General features: G+C 31.1%; 2 protein-coding genes across 2 annotated transcripts in view; both read left to right on the top strand.

The window, feature by feature from the left end:
- LOC139519895 (erythroid differentiation-related factor 1-like) overlaps positions 1-26,582 on the top strand; it is a 495,405-nt gene that overhangs the window by 138,058 nt on the left and 330,765 nt on the right. The gene's annotated exons all lie outside the window — the stretch shown is intronic.
- LOC139521424 (atrial natriuretic peptide receptor 1-like) overlaps positions 1-26,582 on the top strand; it is a 65,583-nt gene that overhangs the window by 7,303 nt on the left and 31,698 nt on the right. Inside the window, exons 4-14 of the mRNA XM_071314899.1 lie at positions 11,329-11,438; positions 15,061-15,423; positions 17,064-17,257; positions 18,142-18,255; positions 18,796-18,931; positions 19,402-19,532; positions 19,824-19,932; positions 24,188-24,266; positions 24,961-25,066; positions 25,479-25,661; positions 25,921-26,025. Of these exons, the coding sequence (XP_071171000.1) occupies positions 11,329-11,438; positions 15,061-15,423; positions 17,064-17,257; positions 18,142-18,255; positions 18,796-18,931; positions 19,402-19,532; positions 19,824-19,932; positions 24,188-24,266; positions 24,961-25,066; positions 25,479-25,661; positions 25,921-26,025 (1,630 nt within the window). The remainder of the gene's footprint in view (positions 1-11,328; positions 11,439-15,060; positions 15,424-17,063; positions 17,258-18,141; positions 18,256-18,795; positions 18,932-19,401; positions 19,533-19,823; positions 19,933-24,187; positions 24,267-24,960; positions 25,067-25,478; positions 25,662-25,920; positions 26,026-26,582) is intronic.

Here is a 26,582-nt window from a genome sequence, read left to right as displayed (position 1 = left end):
GCGGGAGGTTATCAAACATCTTACTTTACAATGTTACAAGTAGACAATTTTTGCAACTATTTCATCTAAAGCATCACTCAAAAGTGATCTCTTAAACATGCTACAAAGTAATATGAGTAATGACACAAATACTATATTCTGTGTTTAATATATAAAAAAGAATATGACACTGGTAATTCTTCTTTTGTGAAGAGTTATGTTATAATTTTTCATTTTTAAAGAAATCATTTGAAATTGAAACTATCTATTTTGTCATGGGTGGATACCCGATATCCTTTAGTATTCTATCATGACAAAATTTATGGAATTATTCGTTTGTTTTACTAAACTCTCATATCTTTGAAGGACACGTTATATATTGTATTATCGGTACGGGCTATATGAAGGCTAAACAGTACTGTAAATTGATATAATAATAACGTAGAGCTTTTCTGTACCGATAATACAATATATAACGTGTCCTATAAAGATATGAGAGTTTAGAAAAACAAACTAATAATTCCATAAATGTTGTCATAATAGAATACTAAAGGACATCGGGTATCCACCATGACCCAAATATATACTAGTAGTTTTAATTTCAAATGATTTCTTGAAAGAGAAAAAATATAACATTACTCTTCACAAAAGAAGAATTACCAGTGTCATATTCTTTTTTAATATTAAACACAGAATATAGTATTTGTGTCATTTATCATATTACTTTGTAGCATGTTTAAGAGGTCACTTTTGGGTGGTGCTTTAGATGAAATGGTTGACCAGTTTAGAATACCCTTTATCCATGGAAGTAAAATGTCAATATAATACATCCATGATCTGTTCATAGTATGTGGTAGTTGCATTGTATATTTGTAATATTGTAAAGTAAGATGTTTGATAACCTCTCGCGGAGTACATGTATGATAAGGAGAAAACAACTGGTAGTCGATCGATACAATATTGATACTTTTTGCTTAAATATTTTTTTCTAAGCACCGCATCTCATATTTGGTCAATGATTAATGTGAGTGTGGTTTGGTTTATTTTGTTCTCTTCTATGCATAATTAAGACTGATTGGTGTCAAAACATAGCGAGTTTATTTCATTAATTAAGAGTTGTTTATTATGCCAATACTTTATACTGAAAATTCTCATATTGGTGCTTTTGCAAAAGACCCCCTTTTTTCTCGATGGAAACAATTTCTGTTTTAATTTTATTCCATATATCATCTAATTTACGCCTTATTAAGTTGCCATGCATGGCGATGTCAGTGTTTTTAAGAGTTTTCTTAACTTGTGCGTCATGAGTGTTTCTTTGTGTATGTAGCCTGTTTTTTGAAAGACAGTCCCAACGGACTATGCATAAAAAAAAATAAGAAAATAAAATATGATTTATCATTTTTTATCAATCAACGAAGAATCAGGGCTATTCGTATGACCAACACTAGGTTTCTTTATATGTCATGATCTATAGAAGTAGTTGAAAACGTATTGTTCCAACTTCTGTTGTATCCCACAAACCTTTTAAGTAGATTTTGCGCACTAGTTTTCAAAACTTGAGTTCATAGGCTTACAAGTTATTAAAGTTTGGAAATTGTATTAAGTGTTGTACTTTTATGGTTATAGGTCCTGCACAACTTTGGTTTGCGTTCATGTCATAAGCATTACTTTCTTTACGTGTATAGACATTTAATTGATAACCATTCATAATATTACACTGAATGGGATTGAATTGAAATATAGATTACCGTCCTATGGTTCCTTCGTTAACATATAGTATTGGAGTGGGTCAAAAAAATTGTCGTAGATCGAGAAAAACACACTTATTTCCTTAAATGCAACTTATGTTTATGTGCGAATAATATGACCGAATTGTATGATTATATATATCCGTACCGAGGCAGGACCATGTAGACCATGTGACATGACTAACTTTCATGAATGTTGTTTGCGTAGACGATTGCCGATTTATTGAATGAGCAAAAGAATGGAGAGCTATAACTATATAACTGGCCATATTTTTATATCAAAGATTCAAATTATGAAAAGAAAAAAGGACAAAACCCAACCAACAAATTAAAAAAAATAAAAATTTTAAATCTAAAACAAAAGACACGTTGTTAATTGTAACAACCAGTTAATGTATCAAAACTGAAACAAAATAGAGAATGGAAACAGAGAAGTTGTCAAAGGGACAGCAGCTTGTTATATATACGTTCATAAGAACGGGTTTTCCGAACAATTTTAGAAAACTATATCCAACTTGAACATGTTGAAATGTTAAAGAGAGTCGGTTCTTGATATGTTATCAATTTCCATGATAAATTCAGAAAATTTATTGCGTGTGTTTATAACATGAATTTAAGATAAGAGACAAAATGTACAAGGTGCTGATTGCCTGACCTCGATATTTAACCACACACGCTGAGATGGATTGATAACAATGTATGCTAGAGTTATCAGTCCTTAAGATAAATGTATTGACAAGATTGGATTACCTCCCTTAAACCGGACTAACTCTTGGCAATGTAACAAAATAACGTCAGCCAATCAGAAAACACGTTACATCCAAAATTAAATTATTTGATATTGATAAAATTTATTTTAAATGGGTTTCATAGTTTATGAATACTTTAATAGTTAAAACTTGAGTAACGCATTTAACAAAATTAATTGGTTAGCAATAACCGGTCCCGTTACGTGCGTGCGTCGAGTTAGATACGTATGTCATTTTATTGAAAATCTCTACTAGAACGTTATTTAGTTTTATTAATGAGGTTATCTCTCATATAGTATATATATATACATGTAGGATGAACGTTTCAAAAGAAAGTGTAGTTCATCTTCTATGTCTCCATTGTTGCAGCAAAGACATACCCTACTCTGCTTTGGTATTTCAAGATATCGCCCTCTTTCAATAGATAAAGTATGAGCACTTAACCTTAATTTTACATAATGTTGATCTATCACATTTGGATTTGCATTGATCAACATATGAAGGTCTTTTATTTGGTTTATATAGTATATTAAAAAAGTTTGTTTTTTTATTTTGACTGATGCCAGTCTCTTGCTTCTGAAAGGCTATGTCATTGATAGTCACGAAATACGTTGAGTTAGGTCGGTTATGTCGAGTAAAGTCATTTTATTGGAAATCTCTATTGAACAACAAATCACCTTCTTTATCATATAACTTGCTGATATCAATTCTAAATAGTAATTCCCCAAGAATATTAAAAATTGTTATCAACTATTTGAATGAATGCTTGTTGGTGAGAAACTCATTATTAAAAGGTACTTGATTTCTGTAATAATTTATATGCTTCTCCTTTACTTTTATTTTTCTCATAATTATCCACTGTCATTCCTTCATTGTATATATGTTATTGTAGCTCGTCTTTAATTTGTTGCCATAACCATTTACTGTTAATGCGTTAGTGCTAATAAAGTTATCTTATCTTATCTTAACGATCAGTGTTTGAAGTAAATCATTTTATTGACTGATTCGATCAACAGATGAAAAAAAATCGTATGCATTAACATATATTTTTAATCTATAATAAGAAATTGATCAGACCTAGAAAAATACAATTGCACGAAAGGCTTTAATGTTACAATGAAGTCCAACTGCACTAGTTCAATAGTAAACCTTGGACATTCAAGTATATAAAACGTTTTTAACTTTTCTTGTACATAGAAGGCGTCATATGACTCTTGTTTGTCTTTTGGTTTTTTTTTGGCAAATGCGTTGTCGACCTTTGAATTTAAATGTTCCTTCAGTATATTTTGCTACGCTTGTCGGGAGAAAGTAAATCGATAAAATATCATTGCAATTGTTTCAAGTTCTTCGTTGTTAAAATTTACATACGGCCATTAACAAATACCATATCAAGTTATTTTTCTCGGCTAAATATACTTACTTACTGATATGATACTTAACCCCTTTCACATTAAATGTAAAGAATAGCGGAATCTGCAAAACAAGTTATAACCTGCACATTTAAAAAAAGATATGGTAAGGACACTGGAAAAATTAACTGTTGCAAAAAATCAGATATTCAGAACACTATTTTGCCATTTTTCATAAGAATTAACCGATGCATATAATATACTGTGGATTAATTAATGTATAACAACAAGAAGCTTTATATGATTGCCAATGAGACATAGCCCCACCACAGATTAAATGTAGTCGAGCACATATGCCCGGTCTTTTCCTGCCACTTATCATTGACTACTAATAACCATTTTATCTCCTTTTTTTTAATTCATGCATCATGTTTAGTGAAGAAAGGTCCACCTTGCCACAATATATTCGATGGTTTCATTTATTAGAAAATATAACGGCTGGGAAATTGTCGAAAACATCAAAAGCTAGGCTCTAAAAGTTACAAAGCTAAGTTTCATTGCCCGGTTTTGCTTTACTGTTTGTCCTTTTCGGTTTACAAACTCTGCAAGGTTTGGATTTTCAAATATATTGGCCCATAACATCGTCATTTATTGTCGAAATGCGCATCGATTGCAGTAACTTTGGTACCGTTGATGTTAATACAATATGTAAAGCAACCACGCATGTGAAATGCCAGACATTTTTGTTATTGGAGTAGATGCTCCTCAATCTACATCATTATTTTAATAAAACGTACAGATGTATTGAAATCTATTATTTGTTCCATTCACAGTAAGATCTCCATAATAATTATTTGACAGATTTATTCATAAGGTGTATTTACTGACAATATCCTATATCAAAGCGTATATTGGATCATTATTGTAAAATTCACACGAAATGGACCTTTTCATTTCGCACATTTAATGATCGAGCGTGAAGTCTATTAATATAAATATAATAGCATCTATGTAGAATTCCCAACATAATTGGTACTGTACTTTTGTTAAGAATACTGCATGATGTGAGTTTTTAATCCCGCTGTCAATACAATATTTCTCGTCAGATGTCTTATCTGATTTAGTTGTTTTCGATGATATGTTATTGGCTTTACAAACCCTCATTCAAACAAAAACCAACTTACAACCATCAATTAGGATATTGAATGTCAGAGACTTTTCAAGCCAGTTCGCAATTAGGATATTGCATGTCACAGACTTTTCAAGCCAGCTCGTATTGAAAAAGATGAAAAGGAGAAAAGATCCCTTTTAAAACTTTTCTTGCCAACAAAGGTCTGATTGTTATCAACTTCGACAATATCCTCATCATAAACCAATTCACTCGAAAATACCGCCATAATTTAGAGAGCAGTCTGTACGTATCATTTCTTATACCTATACCGAATCAATTGCAACCAAAATAACTTGTATTACAAACACGTGTTGCAAGATCTCACTATTGACGACTTCAAGTCTAAACCTCCTGATTGCACACGTACTAGTTCTTCATTCATAAATAATCCGGCTGGCCAAGTTTATATTGTTGACCTAAACATTGAAAATAACACTTCTCCGCAAAATGTGTTATCCAAATATCAGAAATTTCGTGAACCTAAATCTATCAATTGGAAATACAACTTTGAAATTTTGATAGATTCATCCGATGATTATGTTAGGCGAGGGTTAAATGCGAAAAAGAAGACATATATTTTCTTTCCAGATGGATTACTGCTGTGATGTCGTTGATACAAATCAAAATGAAGGAACTTAATGTGTATATAAAAACCTATTATCATCAAACTTCAAAGACATAAAATGTTGCAAAACACACCTTTATTACAAATATGTTTTTGTCCCCGCAGATAAAGCCCAAAACAACATCATATTGTGTGTATATCTAGATACATAAAATGCTTGATCAATGCATTAGATATTGACAATTCACTTTGAAACTCAACATACACCCCAACAATACTTACCAAAGAGGAATTCATGAATAATCACAGGTATGTTCCTTTTGGAATTTTAACCAATGATAAATAATTGGACCTTCCATCATTGTATTGGATATATAAACTACATTAATGTCTTTACAAACAACATTTATTGTTGGGTCTTCCAAGTGTTCCACGAAACCTCTTTCTAAATAATAACATCAATTTTGTCAGCAATCAAAGCTGGGCTTCAATAGTAATGCGAAATTACTTATTATAGAGTATGCGTTAATCAGATGTGGATACAAAAAACAAAAATCTTTTAGAGTACTTTCAATCTAAGCCTCTTTTATCTTGCAATAGTATTGAAACATTTGAATTTTCCACACTTTACACATGTATTCCCAATTCAAAAATAAAAGACAAATTGAAAGAGTTGGTTCTGCTTTCCTAATTAGAAATGGACAACGTAGATACAAATATCTACTCTTAAGGAGGGATAAATCCTATTGTGTAAAAAAGAATTATTTTTCTCTCCGAAACTTGCATTATCAAGATGCCTTGATTGAAAACATATAAGTTAGGTTTTTAGGAAATAGCTGGCCGGCATTCCCATGGGAACCAACTGTGTTCCTCTACTTACCGACTTCCTTTATTCATCAATATCATTTAATCTTATTTCCTGCTATATAGATGATTTTCACTCATTTGGTGACAATGTTGGTTGATTATCGAACTTAAGATGAAGGAAACAACAGATAGAATTAAGTCTCCCTCACATCTGGACCTTCATCTAGGGTCAGTTGTAAACAAAACCTTACAAAAAAAGAAAGATTTATTTCAGCTTCCCATTTGTACACTTTCCATTTATTTGTAGTAACATTCCAGCAATGTCTGATTGTGTACTGCGAATTTACAATCCAAGATGATGGTATACCATGAATATACCTTAATATCGTTTAAAAAATATAAGAGAAACACATACTTTGACCGGATAACGTGTATTACGACTCTTGAAAGTTAAAATTGACACAGCTTAAAACGCTCGGCAAGCCTTCCCTTTTTAAATATGAAAATAACAATGTCTCTTTCTATATGAAATCTGCCTTTTTATAAATATACATTACTGCAAGATGTGTGCAACTGAATTCGTATTTCTGTCAATATTCGCTGTTTGTGAAAATTTATTAGTTTAATTACAAATTTAGAAAAATCATTTAAACAAAGACATTATGTCTTATTGAGTGCAAAATTAAAGCTAAAACAGCAGGAAACAGACGATATTAATAAAATAGTGATTGCAAATATAAAAGATTATTCCACATTGAAAAAAAATTAGTAGGTTTTTCTATATGAATGGGATTTTGAATAAATAAGCATATTAAACTGCCGAAAAAGTATATTCACCGCGCAAAACGTCGCGTGCTTTTACATGAATAGTTTTGGTAAAAAACGTTTCATGTACAAATGCTTTTGGTGAATAATTGCCATGATATACATTTCTCTTGGAATATGGAATAAAACAATTACTGTCTTTTGTTTCGGTAAATATGTGGTTTAATTGACTTTTTAAAAACTAATATCCAATTCGGCCGATGGCCTCAGTGAATATCAGTTTTTCAAAAGTCAATAAAACTACACATTATCTCATCAAAAGACAGTCATTGTATAATATCATATGGATCTTATTAACAAAACAACTCATTTTATAACTAAATTAATCGAACCACTGGCACAGAAGAATTACTAGTGATTTTTTCTGTTTACATTTTAAGTTAGCATTCTATAAAATCTTAACCCCTTCGTGTTTTCCATTAAAATCAATAGTGTGCCATTGCAAGTTGTCTGTTTTACAAATCTAAATAGGCTGCATGCAACTCCATAAGTATTTATTAGAATATCTCTGGGTAATTTTCAAACCATGTGGATTTTTTTGTATTTAGAAAAATGAGATTCGTTGAATAAATAAGACACATCAGTAGTTTACCTGGTCAGATTTCATCAGATCCTACAGACTTTCTCTATTTTTGTGATACGTACTTAAAGTGTATTTGTTCAACATGTAAATCAAAACTCCATCAAAATATACCAATCGAAGATAAGACACAATTTGAAAATTTAAGTAATCGAAAACATGTCATCAGTGGGTTCAGACATGGACAAATGGTATCAGACAACATACATGTAGTATTGATGGTTCTCTTATGGTTGGGGCCTGTTATCTAACTCCCACGTGAATAGATATTTTTCGTATCACACCGTACGGAGTGTGATAATATCAAAATTACGTTAATTTGATTGGTTTATCTCGTAAATTTCCAATATTTTCATTGGCCGTTGATCAGGTCATTATTCACTGGAAAAGGTCATGCCGGGACTACTTTTTTTCTTGACAATTGATTGTTTACTTCCGGTTTTCGCGATTTTCGTCTGCTTTATCGTCTGCATAATCTAATATAAATCTTATCATGGACGGAGAAATAAAGAAAGGAACCCGTGTACGGTTATGTAACGGAGCAAAGGGCATTGTAACTGGCACAACTTCCAATTTCAATTTCCCTCTGTATGCGACAGTAAAACTACCGATGGACGTCCGCAAAGCTTCAAATACAATACAGTTATCTCTATTCTAATGCAAAACAAGTTCATAATTAAATTTCAATCACAATTTCAGTGTAAAATCTTCATTAAAGAAAATTCCGCGAAAAGATGTTATCTTCTTTGGTCCCTACACTACATGACGTCATAGGTATGCTTCCGGTGTCATACATAAACACCGGGCGTTTTCTGGCTTCTGTGTCGCTTTAGAGTGTAATAAAATTTGATAAAAAGAATATTTTAAGGCGCAACAAGTGAGTTATTTGTTAATTATTGTAGAAAAACGTGTCAATACACTTGTTACAAATTAGATAACAGGCCCCAACCATAAGAGAAAGATCAGTACGCGTTGCAAAGAAAAACGGCCGTAGCAACACAACTCGCAACAAATAGGCCACGCACATACAACTTTTTGCCATAAGAGAAATAGGTTTAACAACTTGTGAGAATTAGATATCGCTTGATATCAACTCTCGTTATTTAATTTCAATAATAATAAACTCGCAATAGGCTCGTTTATTATTATTGAAATTAAATAACTCGAGTTGATATCAATCGATATCTAATTCTCACTCGTTATGAAACCTATAATTATCGTCAATTTATGTAGTGTCGATTTTTGTCGTTATTTTAGTCTTTTGGTCCCATTTCGTATAAGGAGCGCACACTCGTTGAGATAGACGTATATACAAGAGGGACAAAAGATACCAGAGGGACAGTCAAACTCATAAATCGAAAATAAACCGACAACGCCATGGCTTAAAATGAAAAAGACAAACTACTGAGTAATACAACGAGGCCTGGAGTAACCCGAGTAAAGGTGTATCGTTGTTATTAATCGATAAAGCTAAAAATGTCAAGTACTTTCAGCAAAACAGCGACTGAAACAAAAACAACAACCTATGATATATATGTGGATGTACTGTGGAATAATTTTCAACAGTAATGTCACAAACAGCAGGAGAAGACACGGACTTGTACAATGCCAGAATTAGAAAGTAGATAATTACAGTTTACAAATAGTAAAGGTCTCCTCCAGGTTTTAAATTGGCGAATAACTGTTTATTTCGCTCTTAAAATCAGACTGAATTACTTTACAAAAAAACATTAATCAATACACCTTATAACCATTTGTCCGCCTTTATACTGGACATCACACAGGTTCTCGTAAAATAATACAAAATATCTGACGCCAAAATGGACAAGTGATTGTTGCATGACCTCAATTGTTCAAGTGGGACAGATTCTCGGGTCAGTCTGGAATAGCGATAAGGTGTATAAGCTAATAAAATCAATACGAAAGATTTCTACATACAAAGCCCATACAATATGTGAATTCGTTGAACATTGGAATTCGTGGTTCACCTGTACAAACAACACCCATAAAAATGTGTATCCAACGAAAATTGATGAATCAATAGTAATATGATGTATGATTTGGGTGAAAAAAACATCACTCTTTCGAATAATTCTAAATTTATAAAAAAACGAAAAAGAAATCAACGCTTATTAGATTTCATGCGTCCGATGCTCTTTTCTGGATTTACCTTCATCAGGAACCAGAATCAGGAGATTGATATATCAATGGTATGTCAAAATTGACAAAAAAGTGCGGGAAAACTATTGTATAAAATCATCTGGAGAATAATACGATTTATAATCTATATCAATGTATTGAACACAAGCAAAACATACACAAAAAAATTTCGCTGTTTTAAATTATGTTGATTTTCTATTGTTACCGACCATCGTATACGGGAATTAACGGGAGTGAGTAACACGATGGCTGTCACTGAATTTATACATCTTTTTGTTAAATATTGTATTCTCTATATGTCTTGTTTTTATTTTGTCGATTGCTTTTTGTTTCAATAACGTTAACCCTGAAAAGTTGATAAAAGGATAGTGAAGACCTATTTTGAAAGTCGGCATATAGACAGGTGAACATGTTCAAATCATAATATGTGTGATTCCTATTAAGTATATCGAAAGGAAAGATCTTCAGATAATGATTAAAGAAAAATTAGGTCTACAATACTTGAGTCTTTAACCGGTGGTTTGACAACTGAAAATCATCAATACTTTTGTAATTTCACATTTTGACTATAATGTATGCGTTATTCTCATTGCTAAATGCCGTTCTGTTACCTACAGTTGCTTATAAATAAGCATTTACAATCGTAATCCAAGTTTATCCACGTTAGCTAATAGTTGGATAGTTGTATCATTGGCAATCATACTAAATCTCATTTTATTTTGACATCTGTAGATATTGTAATGGTCGATACTGACATTTCAACAAATTACATGACCATTACTTTGACATCTATAGATTTCTCAATGAACAATGCATTGACATTTGTAGATAATGTAATAATCGATACGGGCATTTGAACAAATTTCATGACCATTACTTTGACATCTTTAGATGTCGTAATGAACAATACGTTAATATCTGTAGAACAGATATTTTAACAATCTACACTTAAGATATTCAAATGATCAATTATTCGATTTTGATATTTGTAGATATCTAAACTTGAATATATTTGCTATGTAATAATACAATCCAGTTTCTATAACTAATTTAAAAGTTCATCGTTTGATGGTCAGACTACAGAATGTCAAGATTTGTATAATAACTTCAATTGATCTATTTAATTATGTTTATTTAAGAACGTGTAGACATGTGAAAGTTGCTGATCTGTCAATTATAATTACTGTAACAGATGATAGGGTAATAAAGTGCGATGAACTTTAAAACATAAACGATCAATATTTCATAATTTGTAGATTTTCTAATGATCCATACCGTAACGTCTGTTAACATATATGTAAATAAGATATTTTAATGATCACTATTCTGGAATCTGTCGTTATCAATATTTTGAATTTCGATTTATATTTTAATTTTTTTTCGCACATTTTATAGGGTACAATGGCGAAATGACGACTGTTCGGCATCAGGAGGTGTAGCTAGTGCCTTAACACTTAAGGAAGACGATGGTGTTGATGTTTTTATTGGCCCACCATGTTCTGCATGTAAGTTAACGGAGACTTTAATATCGATGTTTTCCCTCCCTAATATATGTTTTGATTTTCAATCGAAGCGTAATTAAATTGTCAGTACTACGTCTTTTAAACAAAATATTTTTGGTTCAATTTTATCCCATCTATTGAGCTATTATTAGATGTATTACTGTATTTATATACACACGGCAGTTCTTTTATTTCGATTAATTGATAAAGATGATATTCTTTCTTATAAGTTTTGAAAATCAGGTATATTCGGGACATTTGGTTTTTAATCATCATGACATTTTAATGTGAGTGTTATATAGTTATCAAAGGTACCAGGATTATAACTAGGTACGGCAGACGAGCGTCTCGTCTACATAAGACTCATCAGTGAAGCTCAAATCAAAATATTTATCAAGTCAAACAAGTACAAAGTTGAAGAGCATTGAGGATCCAAAATTCCAAAAAGTTGTGCCAAATACGGCTAAGGTAATCTATGCCTGGGATAAGAATATAAAATTTCCATTCTCATTTAACAGACTGGACTAAATTTATTTTAACATTTTTCTTCTTCACATTTACATGCTTTCTTATAGAGTCACTATGGCTGAATCTTTTGCAACAAATTGTGTGTCAGATGATGAATAAAGGCAACAGTAGTAAACTGCTTTTCGAAATTCATAAATCGATTGAGAAAAAAAACCAAATCCGGGTTAGAAACTACTAGTAAAACTGAGACAAACATCAAATATAAGAGGAGAACTACGACATACCAGAAGCACAACACTAAAATGTAACACACACAGGAACGAACTATGATATATAATATAATATAATGACTTGGTACAGGACTTTTAAGAAAAAATGGTGGGTTGAACCTGGTTTAGCGGCTAGCCGAACCTCGCGCTTTTATTTCAATGTTAAATATAACATTAAAATGACATCATAACATGACAGGACTACAATACAAAATAATGCAAGAACATTCAGGACAAATAAATACACAAATAAACATTACAATTTGACATTTTGACATGCTAATTGTTATCAAAGGTATTAGGCTTATAATTTAATATACCATACGTTCGGTTCGTCTACATAAGACACACCAGTGACGCTCAGATTAAAATAGCAAAGAAAGCCAACCAAGTACAAAGTTGAAGATCATTGGTGACCCAAAATTATAAAAAAAATGTTGCCAAATACGGCTAAGGTTGTCTATGCCTGGGCTAAGAAAATCCTTAGTACTTAGAATAATTCATCCTTTTGCAAACAGTAGATTTATGAAAATGACCATATAATTGATGTTCATGTCAACACCGAAGTGTTGACTTACTACAGAATAAAAACAAACATGTAAAACTAAAAACGAAAGCACATAAAAACAGTACAAAATAAACTTGCATTGTCACCTCCAGAATAACGCTACGCTACAAAATGACGTCACAGGTGATTGTGATTTCACAATAATTTTCGAAAAGTTTGATATAGTTCAAAAATAGGTTTGTAATTATGGCTTTTAATGTATAATACAACACTTACAATTTAATTGATAAAGAATCGTGTTAGCAACCAGATTATTAATTGTAATATCTAGCTATGTAGGTATTTATTTTATAAATAAGACTATAAAACAAATAAAGCGTATACGTTAAGTTGCCCCAAACTAAAATCTTATATATGAACTGGGTGATTTGTTATCTTTACTTTTACATAGGAATAGAATATTAAAAAATTAGAACCACAACTACAACCAATAACACATTTAACAATTTCTGATCAGAATTACAACATCATAACTAAATACATTAATTTTTGATAGCGCAGTACCCTGACTGGCGCGTTCGTTTAACAATAAAACCAACGAAACGAATAACAACCATGACTCTTTATTCAAAGAATTGTTTATGAATTTCGTGTGTGCTAAGCGCTTTCCCAAACATTTGAGAGACAGTGATGTGTTATTATGTAGAATTACTATTGTTTTATAAATTAATATATGATCTCCACAAATTTTAATAAGACTAGATAAACAAGGATGATAAATTCCCTCGAAATGTCTACGGAATATAATGTAGGCACAACAAAATGTTTTTTTCTCTCGAATTTTTAAGTTGATTTGATGAATGAATACTTCTCATATTCAGATTAATACAGATCTAGAGTTAGGTATAGGGAAAACAAATGTTACATTGCTGGTAGAAATTGTAAAAACTATATTCCAGATTTCTATCGTAAAAAACTTATTAAAGATGCTGGGCTTATAATATTGTACACCAGACGCATGTTTCGTCTACAAAAGACTCGACCATGACGCCTGAACAAAAAAAAAATATAATGCTAAATAGGACTCGAAGTTGATTAGCATCGAGGATCCAAAAATTAAAAACATATTGATAAAGTTTTTTTAAACAGTTAACATATCTAACAAAGTTATATGTGTAGCATTCGTATGCATAATCCTATTTTATAAAAAAAAAACATTGCAGAATTACTGATACTCTTTTCAATATCAGAAACTTGTCGGATAGGTAACTGGCGTAAGTTTTAGAATATACAATAATTTCAAATCTTTGCATTAAATTTCAATTTCAAATATTATATATCTATAACTATTACCATTATTGCATAAACAATCTATGATTAAATCTAATATAAAATGGCATATTATGTTATAAAACAGGGTGTGTTATCTATGAGATCAAGTAAATATTCAAGAGATATGACAAAACAGCCCTAAAAGTAGCAAAATAAAAATCAGGTTGATCAAAGCAACCTAGTTAGTGCTCTCTATATCTAATGGAAAACTGGACAGGAATAATAGACTGGGCTATATAAATATTGATAGTCTACAGTCTAGCAGCAAGATCCATGCAGATAGGGAAAAGGAGGGGTCACATGTTCGGCTGTGTGGGATTTGAAAAAAAAAACGTAGCAGCAAAGTCCGTTAAATCATATACCTCGCATTCAAGAAGGCAAAGATGTACGTAGAGGGTCTGTTGTCAGGCAAAATGTAAACGTCGTTCTACCATACCCCTTTTCAAAGTCCAATTTTCCAACTCTTAAAACAGGATCACCTCTTTGCAGATCCAAAAATTAAAAACATATTGATAAAGTTTTTTTAAACAGTTAACATAAGAGAAAACGATATTAATAACAGTTTGAGTCAGCATATGTTTATGTCAACACATTTATTCAACAAATTGTTTATAAAAAATATATTCCTATATTCCAATAGGCAAAACAAACTGTATTGTAAAAAACCTGACAACAGCATGATCAAAAGTAAAAAGAACTAGCCGACAAAAAACAATCGAAAAAATAGACACAAAAAGATTGCGCAACATAAATTGAATTGATATCATTCTACTTTCTGTATTTTTTTTCATTTTAATGTTGATTGAAATATATTCCTAATCAAACAAATATCTTTTTAACCTCACTAAGACCAAAGCAATCGTTTTCTAGTATTTTCCGTATCCATATTAACATTATAATTTATTGTCTCAACATTAAAGCTTGTTCCTTTCCCGAATAGTAGTGTTTTGTTATATTATTTGATAAAGTATTTGGGTACCAGTTTATCAAAGAAGTATATGCTAAATTCTTTAATTTATCTCACTATTCAATTTTTCTAACATCGTAGCTACAATTCCAACTGGTCTGTTGGCAGCAGTATGGAATATTCCGATGTTTTCACAAGGGTCAACAGATCCTGTATTAGAAGACAAAGGGATATATAAAACACTAATAAGACTTGGTCCACCGTTTGACAAGCTTGGTGCAGCATTTGTTCAACTTTGCAAACATTTCAAATGGGATCGACTGGTGATGATTTCAAGACGAAAAACTGACCAGAAGAATGTTTTTTGCGATTATTCATCAAGGTCGAACGAAAAAGCTTTTCGCGATAACAATATAACATTGGCAGAATGGATTGTTATCGACGATGGTATTATCGATGTTGCGATAGATGATGTATTGGACAGGATAAAACAAAGAGGCAGAAGTAAGTATCAACACAGTTTGAAATATACATCCGACAAACTTATATCAATTCTTACTGCAGATCCACCTCTAGTGGCAAATTGAGGGAAACAACAATCATATGGGCGTACTGGAAGACAATATTGATCGATAAAGTGAAATACTCACTATTATATGTTAAACAATGAACACTCAATCGATGATACATCATTTCCTGTCAAGTTCAACAGGTTCAACTGGTTGAGTAAAACATAATCAGAATAAAGGGGCATTGTCTAGAAACGACTGTTATTACAAAACAAACATGGATACAAGCGTGATCGTCTTAAATAACAGATAAAAGTTTGAATATGATTTCCTGAAGTTGTCTTTTGGTCGAAAATGGTATTTTAAACCTGGTTTTATTGCATGCTAAACCTTCCATCTGTATGACAGTTTTTTAATTGTTTATAGTTCCATTATACTGACAAAATTGGAAAAGCAGTATAAATAAGGCAACAGTAGTATACCGCTGTTCAAAACTCATAAATCCATGGACAAAAAACAAAATCGGGATAACAAACTAAAACCGAGGGAAACGCATTAAATATAAGAGGAGAACAACGACATAACACTAAAATGTAAGACACATAGACAAAATCCCACGAGAATAATATATATAACATCAAAACCAAATACATGAATTTGGGATAGACAAGTACCGTGACACGTCTTTGTCAGTTTTTGTACTATTCAGTACGATACAAACAAAAAGTGGTATGCGAAATATAAACGAAAATCACTTCTAAAAAAATATAAGAAAAATAGATGTAGGGTAGATGTGAATTAGAAGTAAAAAGCAGCAACCTATATATATATATAGGTTTGAAGGAATGAACTTGCTAAATACAAATACACGTATCTAACAAAGTTATATGTGTAGCATTCGTATGCATAATCCTATTTTATAAAAAAACATTGCAGAATTACTGATACTCTTTTCAATATCAGAAACTTGTCGGATAGGTAACTGGCGTAAGTTTTAGAATATACAATAATTTCAAATCTTTGCATTAAATTTCAAATTCAAATATTATATATCTATAACTATTACCATTATTGCATAAACAATCTATGATTAAATCTAATATAAAATGGCATATTATGTTATAAAACAGGGTGTGTTATCTATGAGATCAAGTAAATATTCAAGAGATATGACAAAACAGCCCTAAAAGTAGCAAAATAAAAATCAGGTTGATCAAAACAACCTAGTTAGTGTTCTCTATATCTAATGGAAAACTGGACAGGAATAATAGACTGGGCTATATAAATATTGATAGTCTACAGTCTAGCAGCAAGATCCATGCAGATAGGGAAAAGGAGGGGTCACATGTTCGGCTGTGTGGGATTTGAAAAAAAAATTAACGTAGCAGCAAAGTCCATTAAATCATATACCTCGCATTCAAGAAGACAAAGATGTACGTAGAGGGTCTGTTGTCAGGCAAAATGTAAACGCCTTTCTACCATACCCCTTTTCAAAGTCCAATTTTCCAACTCTTAAAACAGGATCACCTCTTTGCAGAACCTATTAATGTGATGATATTCTTTTTTATTATTGCATGTTTTCCAAAAGGAACTAACTAGACATCATTCAGCTAATTGTGTATCCCTATTTTCCAGTAATTATATTTTGTACTGAGAACAATGGGGACAAGCGAAGGTTTTTATTACGAGCAGTAGATAAAGGAATGGCTGATGGATCGTACGTATTCTTTCTTCCTTACCACCTCCAGCCATCAAATGTAGAAACTCCATGGATAGGTGGAAATCAAGATGACGAAAAAGCAAAGCTAATGTATTCCCATGCCTTCCAGGTAATTGCTACATTATTCAAATTTCTTGAACAATTACGCAACTAATTTAATCGATATAAACATAAATATAGATATAAATAGAAAGAAAAACTCGTGCAGTTGAATTTGTCTAGGTCTGTTTAATTTCATATTATAGATTAAATATATTTGTTAATCATTGTTTTTACCTTTATAAGAATGATTTTTTTGGTGGATGGAATCAGTCAGATTTACCTTTGTTTCACTTTCAATGTTGACATTATTTTCCTTTAAATAACCGAACACGCCACTTTATGCATTATCCATCTCATAGTAAGGGGTTGACTTGAAGTTCACATGAATACGGATTCAATGAGGTCGTATTAATCATTTGAAAGTGAATAATTCATCATGAATGTTTCTTAGCGTAAATTGACAAAACTTAACCATACTGGCTGCTTAAAGCGATTTTTTAACTTCACTTTCGATAATGATTGAACTAAATCAATCATATTTTAAAGTGTTTATATAAATGGTAGCAGTGCCCTTTATACTTTTTTACTTTCATTAATGATCATACCTCATTGCAAATCTCTTTAACAAAGAAAAAAAATTGCTTTTCGAAACTTTATAGCGAAATAATAACGATCATGTTCCTGTTATCTGTAGTTGATTGAAAGATGTTAAATCTGCTGTTGCTCTTAATCTTTGATTCATATAAATTAATGAAGAATATGTTCTGTTACACACAACAATATGGTGCATACTTGGTAAGATTTATTAAGAAGTTGAATGGACAAGTCCCGATGACATATGTATACATCATGTCCTTGATTTCATTAAGATGTCATCAGTTAACGGGTATAAAGTGAAGAACTATACAGAATAAGTATAATAAATGAAATACTATGTTTTCAATATTTCAGGTCACAGTTGCTGAAATGGGAGGACAAGATATCGAAAACTTTCTTGACCAAGTATCACACAATATGGCGTTTCCTCCTTGGAATTACAATTACACTTATGTGAACGGGATTAAGGTAAATTCTGATTATATTTGAGGAACAGAAAGGGGTTTTATATGTCCGTCGTTTTCTTTTTGCTTTGATTCATACTTGCTCGCCTTGCAAACCATCAAAAGTTTCACAGAAACTTAGAAACTTTTACATTAGTCGTTTAAATTGTGTCTAGTGAATACATTCAAGGTGAAATAGAGAAAAAAGCAAACCGCATTGTTAAAAACGAGATAAGCATAGAAGATGGAGAGATCACAGGAACAAACAGAAAACATATTTTGTTAATCATAAATTTTCTGTTTACTGATCCGTCTATGCGTCATTTATAATGTTTCCATGATGTTGTCAGTATTTCATCGACTTATGGTTTTTAATTGCCTGTCTCTGTTATCTTCTCACATTTTCAACACACTTATGTAGTACGTCGAAGTTATCGTATGTGTACCGAATGCCGCACTTTAGGTATGATCACATTACAAAAATCATTCAAGAGAAAAAATAATTTTCAACATATAAATATCCCATAATGAAAAAAGGTAATAATTCCATAGTGCACATTTTCAGGGTTCAGAATATTCAGCCTTTCTTCATGATGCAGTATATCTTTACCTCCTAACACTGAATGATACATTAGAGGAAGGACTTGATTATAAAAATGGCACGTTGATGTTTGAACGGGCCAAAGGCAAATCTTTCCGAGGTATTACAATTTGTTTCCTTTTATGTGATGGAACAACACAAAAACCCAGTTGGAAAAGGCTTATCTCATCCGATTGATAAATCAGTACAAATATAAAAAACAAGGCAAAAATGTATAGTACCGATCTAACAGTACTATTACATGTATTAGCAACCGAAAATTTATGTAGTTCAAAGCCCCTTTTCAATTTATAGATTGAACATGTAATACTCGAATAGAATATCGATAACTGTCCTTCAACTTGAATTGTACTAAAATATTCGTATTTAATTTGATGAAAAATGTTAAATTCTCGGGAACATATGTCAGTATAAAATATCCGACTTACATTTTTTTCTCTATATAACAGAATGGATTTAATTCCTGAGGATTGGTTTCATTCTTCTCTGAAGTCAGCGAAAAGAACATAAGATAACTAGAAAATCATCTTAACCGCACTTTCTTTCATCCTGTTTTGTTTGCATGCACAGGTGTTACAGGAAATGTACATCTGGATGATCATGGTGATCGAGAACCAGATTATTGGATATGGGGACTGAAATCGGCCTCAGCTAAATATGAAGTTGTCATGGAAGCAAAAATGACAAATCAGATACAGCAGGTACGAAATATTTAAAAAAAAAACAAAGTTTAAATTGTAACAGCTCATTGTCCAGTTAAAGAAAACAGAGGATCATTCACAAGATACTTAATCATTTGTGAAAAAAATGTTCTATTCTTTCTTTTTGGCGTGTTTCAATATCATTATCATTTTGTTTTAATCTGCTTTCAATTTGATATATGATCAGTAAAGGTCTTTAATACTATCTTAATTAATTTTTTATGACAGGAATATTAGGTGACATAAACATATATGAACTATTCAAGAGAGTATTTTCTTTTATCTTTGAAGAAAATTTTCCAAGTGCAATCGATAGAATGGAAAACAATTGACCACGGTCCACCACCAGATGAACCAATATGCGGTTTCAATGGAGAGAAGTGCCAAGAGTCCAGAATAGGTAAAACGTGCTTTTACAAAAGAATGAGTTAAATTAATATTAAAACAAAGTAAATATCCTATAAAAAAACAAGGAAAAAATAAAGCAAACGTCAACACAATACATATAACCAGCATAACTTCCAACAACCACGATTTTTCAACAGAAAGTTTCTAAATGCATTTTCCGTCATCATAAAAGTTGGGCTGTTGAATTATTTTGTTGATGACTTAGTCTTTGTTTTTTTTAACTTAACATTATAAAAATAATAATCATTGTCAAAATAATTAAATTTTGTGTTTGTCAAATTCATGTTCACGGATTTGGCCCAAATTTTCATATTTAATTGATTACATTACTGCCGGATCGGATATCTAGTTGAAAGAAAAGAAAAAGAAGTGGAACTGTTTGTCAATTAGTGAAGGTAAAGAAAGCCAAATTGGTATATTTTAACTGTTTTCTTCTGTTTCTATGGGCTTTAAAAGTTTAAAAGAAGTGCATAATTTAGGATTTTATGCATTTTATATACATGGTTTTACTTAAATTATAGAACGGAGCTTCGAGATATTTGTAAACTTTTAAATTATAGACACTTATCAATAAAATAGTCGATTGTGGTTAGTACAAATACAAGTGGATATTTTTTTGTACATAAGCATAAATTCCACCGAAAACAAATTTCAAAGAAAGATGATATATTGATTTTTTTTAAACATTAATTTGCATCTCTGCAACAGGCGATACCTTTAAAAGAAGAACAAAATATTCCTTAAAAAAAGGCAATAATTCTATCAAAAAAGGGAAGAACAAGTGCACCTTTTATGTTCGGGAGTGCTTGAGTTGGCTATACTGTCTTGAAAACGTAAATAGTAAGAATATTTGATACATCATCTCGCTTTGAATTCTATCATTTTTATACATGTATCCCACATGTGGGTCAAGTGAAATATATGTCTAATGAGTCAATGTTGTGTTCGAATAAATCATTTTTACTCAAAGTAATTGACGACAGACTTTACAAGTGGATCTTAAAAATACATATCGGTTAACAGGATGTTGTTGAGTGATGACCCTGAAAATGCATCACTAGGTGTAGCTGGCTTACATAAATCCTGAAACCGAATTTTAGAAATCCTTGTTATGAGACGGAAAGACAGAAAGAGGTCAAACAGTATACCCCCATTGTTTTTTAAAGCGGGGTATAAATATAAACTAATACCGACCAAATGCAACTGGATTTTTTCTAGGTCTGTTTGATTTCATATTTTATGTTATCATCGTTTTTATTTTAATAAGATTTTTTTTGTGTAATTTAAATCAGTCCACCAAATGGTTCATCCTTGTATCACTTTAATATAGATTTAATTGCTGAATACATGCGTAACCTATCTCTAGCTAAATGGTTTAAAGTTCTGCGCCAAGACAGAAACATGGCAGTTGTTTATTCGCTTGATGTGTTGATGAGCTTTTGATTTTGCAATTCGATTAGGGACTCTCCTGTTTTAATTTTCCTCTGAGTTAAGTATTTTTGTGATTTTAGTTTTTAAATTGAGGGTCACATGTATAAGGATTTGATGAGGTCGATTTATTCACTTTCAAAAGTGAATAATTTATCAGCGACGTTTATTTTTGACAAAATTGAACCAAATTGGGTGCTTAAAGAAAATTTTTATTTAACTTTTGTAACGGATTTGACTATATGTTTGAACCTTTTAGATTATAGCCCTTCATCTTTTATATAAGCTTTGGATTTCAAATAGTTTGGCCACGAGCATCACTGAAGAGACATGTATTGTCGAAATCCACATCTGGTGCATGAAAATTGGTACCGTTAATGTTATTATTAATGATTGAACAAAAACGAATCATATTTTCCTTTTTTTTATTTCTTAGCTAATGCCCTTTTAATGTCAAACAAATAGTCTTGCTTATGTTTTAATTGTACCAAACGTTGGAGATAAAAGCCTTGACTTTAATATTCACTAGGATTTTTAACCACCCTGTCTTCTATAGTACGCGCACATATGATATATAAAAAAACTACGTCATTACAATGAAATAACAATTTTTATAAAATAAATGAGAAGACATCATTTGGCACATGAAATTGCTGGCTTTACCTTAGATAATAAAAATCTTTAGTGTTTATTCCGGATTAATAGGATTGTATTACTCGGCTCACAGAATTAGAAAATAATGGGAATAGGAGATCACTTATTGATTTTATATAAGAATTCATATATATTAATTTTTGTAGATTATAGCTTAAATGTGCTGAATAATTGTTTGTATGTTATTAGTATTGCCTTTTTCTTAAAAGACGTCATTAAAAGTCTGAGAAATGTATAACCTTTGGTAAATGCCATAATATAAGTATCAAAACCATCTCTGGCCATAGTTGTTCATAATTTTATTACAATTTGTGACAAGTAATGTTTTTATTTGAAAAAACAACAAGATCTAAATTTACAGATCAAACAACAAGCCTCTGTATCTGTATAAAGTAAACTATTAGGATTTCAAAAGAAAAAAAACAAACGCCATCATATCACATCTTCTTACTTATACAGTTACCTGCTGTTACTAGTACATATGGGGCACTTAATATTTAAGTAAAAATAAGTTTGAAGTCGTCATCAAAAAGAGATTTTTAAAACAGACCACCCAGAAATGGTAAGCCGGTAATATAACTTCCGGACTGGCAACACAAACTTGTTGAGACGAAACTAGTTTTTGCTTTGTTGCAGATTTAAGGGGCTTAGCAGGATATTCATACTTTTCATCGTCTTTGTACCGAAAAACATATATAGTTACAAAACAAATCATCCTTTATCTGAGAAGAAAATACATTAAAAGTAGCCCTTAAAATTCATAATATATTAAGGGTATGTTATAGTAGTCAGATATACTGTGGATACCTCTTTTGAGCAAAGCTGCTTTTTTCTGTATCACTTATGTTCACCTTGTTTATTTTTAGTGCACTCATATTGCTCAAAATTTAGTTTTTCTATGACAGATATTATCCTAAGTTATGTTTTCATTCATCGACTAATAATTTTGTTTAACCGCCTAGTAAATTTTATTTATTTTATGAAATCATAAGACACTTATTTGATATTTAAAAACTCAGTATCGGTTTTGGTCTTTAACAAATCACCAGTTGCAAAAAAAACTTATCGCTACCACACCTTTGGTATTTTTAAAGCATTATTGAACGTATTTTTTAAAAGCACGAATCAGATTTGAATTCTTTAATTTACTCTACTTTTTAAATATAAAATCACACATGAAAGTTATGATTAAGAAACAAATCTAACATGAGATGTTGATATAAATCTATATACATTTTCCGTAATCAACCTATTTGTCAATTTCTCAAATAATGCATATTAAGGATGTACACGAGCAAAACATTTTTAGAATCAAACTTTTTTTCTTAAGCAGATCTTTTGGTTTATAAGACTGTAAAACAATAACTGGTTAAGAAAACCTCATATGGTGGTGCACTTCTTTTATAAGTACGACCCTTTGAAAATACCCAAATTTGATGATTTTCCCATTTTTCATCAATTTTTACATATTTTTGGGCTATTATTGTGAAAAATTTATACATTTATTTTTTTCAATAAAGATGAAGTGGACCAATCTGAATACATATAACTTTAAAAAAACTATACTAAGAAAGTTTTATCATATTTTGATGCTTTTTGTGTCAAAACCATGCTGTCAAATTTGTAAATTTGTTATTTTTCTAAGTTTTAAGAACAAAATGCATATCATTTCAACTTTTTTGTTATAAATGATTGAAAAAATAAATATCTAAGAAATTTGAAAAGACAAAAATGATATGGGATGAACATGATTCTTGTAAAATCATTTTTTGTACCCCTCACCCGTTTTCTCAAAATGTTGGCTAATAAGACTGACTTGAATGGTCGTAAAATTTAAAAACTGGATTGTTCAAAAACTATTCTTGTAAATACACAATTTTTCACAGAGTCATGTTTGATTATAATCTTTTTAAAATATTGATATTTTCCACTTCTATCACATGTTTTGGAAATAACTCCAGAACGAGATTTCAACGTGACTGAAACGTCAGAAGAATACATCCTTAATGTTACATTATTTAGTCATTTGTGTTCGAAATTAAAGTGTAACTGTCAAACATCGATTGTGTTTTCATTATTTTCTTTATTTTTTTTAGGCAATATTTCAACATACACGATAACATATAATTTAGCTTTTGTTAACGTTTTTATTTGTTTTGTTTCAGATAAGACCGTTTTAATAGTATGTATATGCATGGCATTGGTTATGGTTCTTCTGGTGGCGGGATCATTTAATTGCTATCGGTTAGTTTAAGTTGACATGTGGTAGCCCCATGATTTTTTACGGAAATTTTCGGGAATAGTAATTGCGAATACTGTTACTAACAAAAGATAATGAAAATAGAATTGACAAAGAAAACACAGTTTTTAATTTGAACAAAAAAAAGTTTTACAAGAGTTGATTACGCATTCCTAATGAGAAAAGTGGACATCCCAGCGAAAATGGGATTCTCTACAATAAACAAAAATTAAATAGCAATTTATTTTTTGATTCGAACTGAAACATGGTCACACAAGTTTTAGGTATTGTAATTGTACCATATTGGTATGGACATGTCTATTACAGCCAATCACCAGTTTAAACATTACGGATCATGTAGATAGATTTCCTGGAACTAAGAAGTATATCTTGTCGTTGATATTTTTGAACATACCATTAGTTTAAAATACATTTGCTATTACATATTCTCACGAGTAGACCCTTGGAATTGACCCCTATGTCTGTTCAATTTTCTTTATATTACATCTGTTTTTATTCAACTAGTATTTGTTTCTGCTGTCAACTGACGCTGGTTCTAACTCTTCTCAAAGGAATCTCGACAGTTGTAAACTCTACTGGCGTTACTAAACAAGAATTTCTTTTTAAAATAAAATGATACATTACATTAAAAACTATATCGCATGAAATGACTAAGAGTTTTCATCAAATATTTTACAGGCGCTATAAATATGAAAAAGACCTTGTGTTGGAGTTATGGAAAATCAAATACGAAGACGTACATAAAACAAAAAAGGCATTATCTAGAAGTGGCAGTATAAGTATGGTACGAATATAACATTCTTCCTAGTCAACAACAAACTGAAAAAATACACAATATAACATTTCTGCCGAATTCAATATACAAACAGGGTGAACCTTTTTGAGCTTTCCTTCATGATACATAAATTTTTTGTGACTGTTATGTACCAACGTGAATATAAAGCCTTGTAGGGGATCTCACAATCATATTTTTCTGTTGAGTTTTTTAAAAGTTCTACTTGTGATTTAACAAGAGCTGATAATTGGGCCATTTGAGAGAATAAAAACTTTAATGTTGTTTAAACGTGCTTTGACGATTTAAATTTTAGCAGAGTTTCATGCGCCACACATTTTTCTAGTTTAATATTATAATCAATCTGTATACCTTTAAAGAGATATTAGAGTTACTTGGCGAAACGATTTTTGATTATTTACAGCTGAGTCTGTGCACAGGAATGACGGATGACACTTCCAATTCGATGAATAGTCCTAGTCAAAAAGTGAACGATTATCAGGTTTTTTCAACGATTGGCCACTACAAAGGAATGACTGTAACTATAAGACAATTAAAAAAGTGCAGGATTACTATTGACAGAAACACACAAATGGAACTGAAAGAAGTAAGAACCTTTTATAGAAATATTTAAGTCATTAAATAATGATGTTATAGTTTATTTTCAAAGTGAATCATGATAGTATGCACGAGGAATCAGCCTCATGTTAATTATTTATTTACTCGACAATTCGTGAAATAAAATTAGAAGTAAAACGACTTTTTGTACAAAATAAAACTTTCAAAGAATGAATTCGGTTTTATTACTATTGAAATCAAAACGTTAAAGTGTTGATTCCATAGAAGTTTTTATAATGGTATTTTAGATGAGAGAATTTGTTCATGAAAATGTTAACAGATTTATTGGAATGAGTGTTGATGAAAGGGGGCCAATGGTATTGACACTGTATTGCGCTAAAGGAAGCCTTCAGGTAGGTTTATATGAATTCGTTTAACATAAATAAATTGATATTTATGGATGCTAGCAAACCTTGAATTAATAAATAAACAAACAACTATAATCTTTTTTAAGAAGGCACCGTGATTCCTTCTCTTATTTTTCTACAAGATTATAAACTAGACTCGGTCACATATTTTGCAATTCAAGATGTTGCTTTATGTCTAAAACACTGTACTACTAAGTGTTTTAGCTGGCATCAACTAGTAAAGAAACGATTCACGGTGGCTTGAACATATCGTGATTTTACCGCGGGTTGGCCCTTTAGGACAAATATTTTACCCTAAGCGAAAGCGAGGGGTAAACTTTCGGCTTAAAGTGACAACCCGTGGTAAAATGACAATATATTCAAGCCCCCATGGATTATTTCGATTCTTATAGGACAAATACTGCATTTGTTTTTTGATCGAAGCGCTCTAGGTGAAGGCATTATTTGCTGTTCCCATAAATAAACACACTATTAAATTGACATAAAAGAACAGAGCAATCTGAATAAGTGACATTCTTAAACTATTTACACTAAAATATTTA

Source organism: Mytilus edulis, chromosome 4 (assembly GCF_963676685.1).
Source record: "Mytilus edulis chromosome 4, xbMytEdul2.2, whole genome shotgun sequence".
NCBI classification, from domain to species: domain Eukaryota; kingdom Metazoa; phylum Mollusca; class Bivalvia; order Mytilida; family Mytilidae; genus Mytilus; species Mytilus edulis.
The sequence above is the reverse complement of the archived record's forward strand: the minus strand, read 5'-3'. Positions and strand labels throughout refer to the sequence as shown.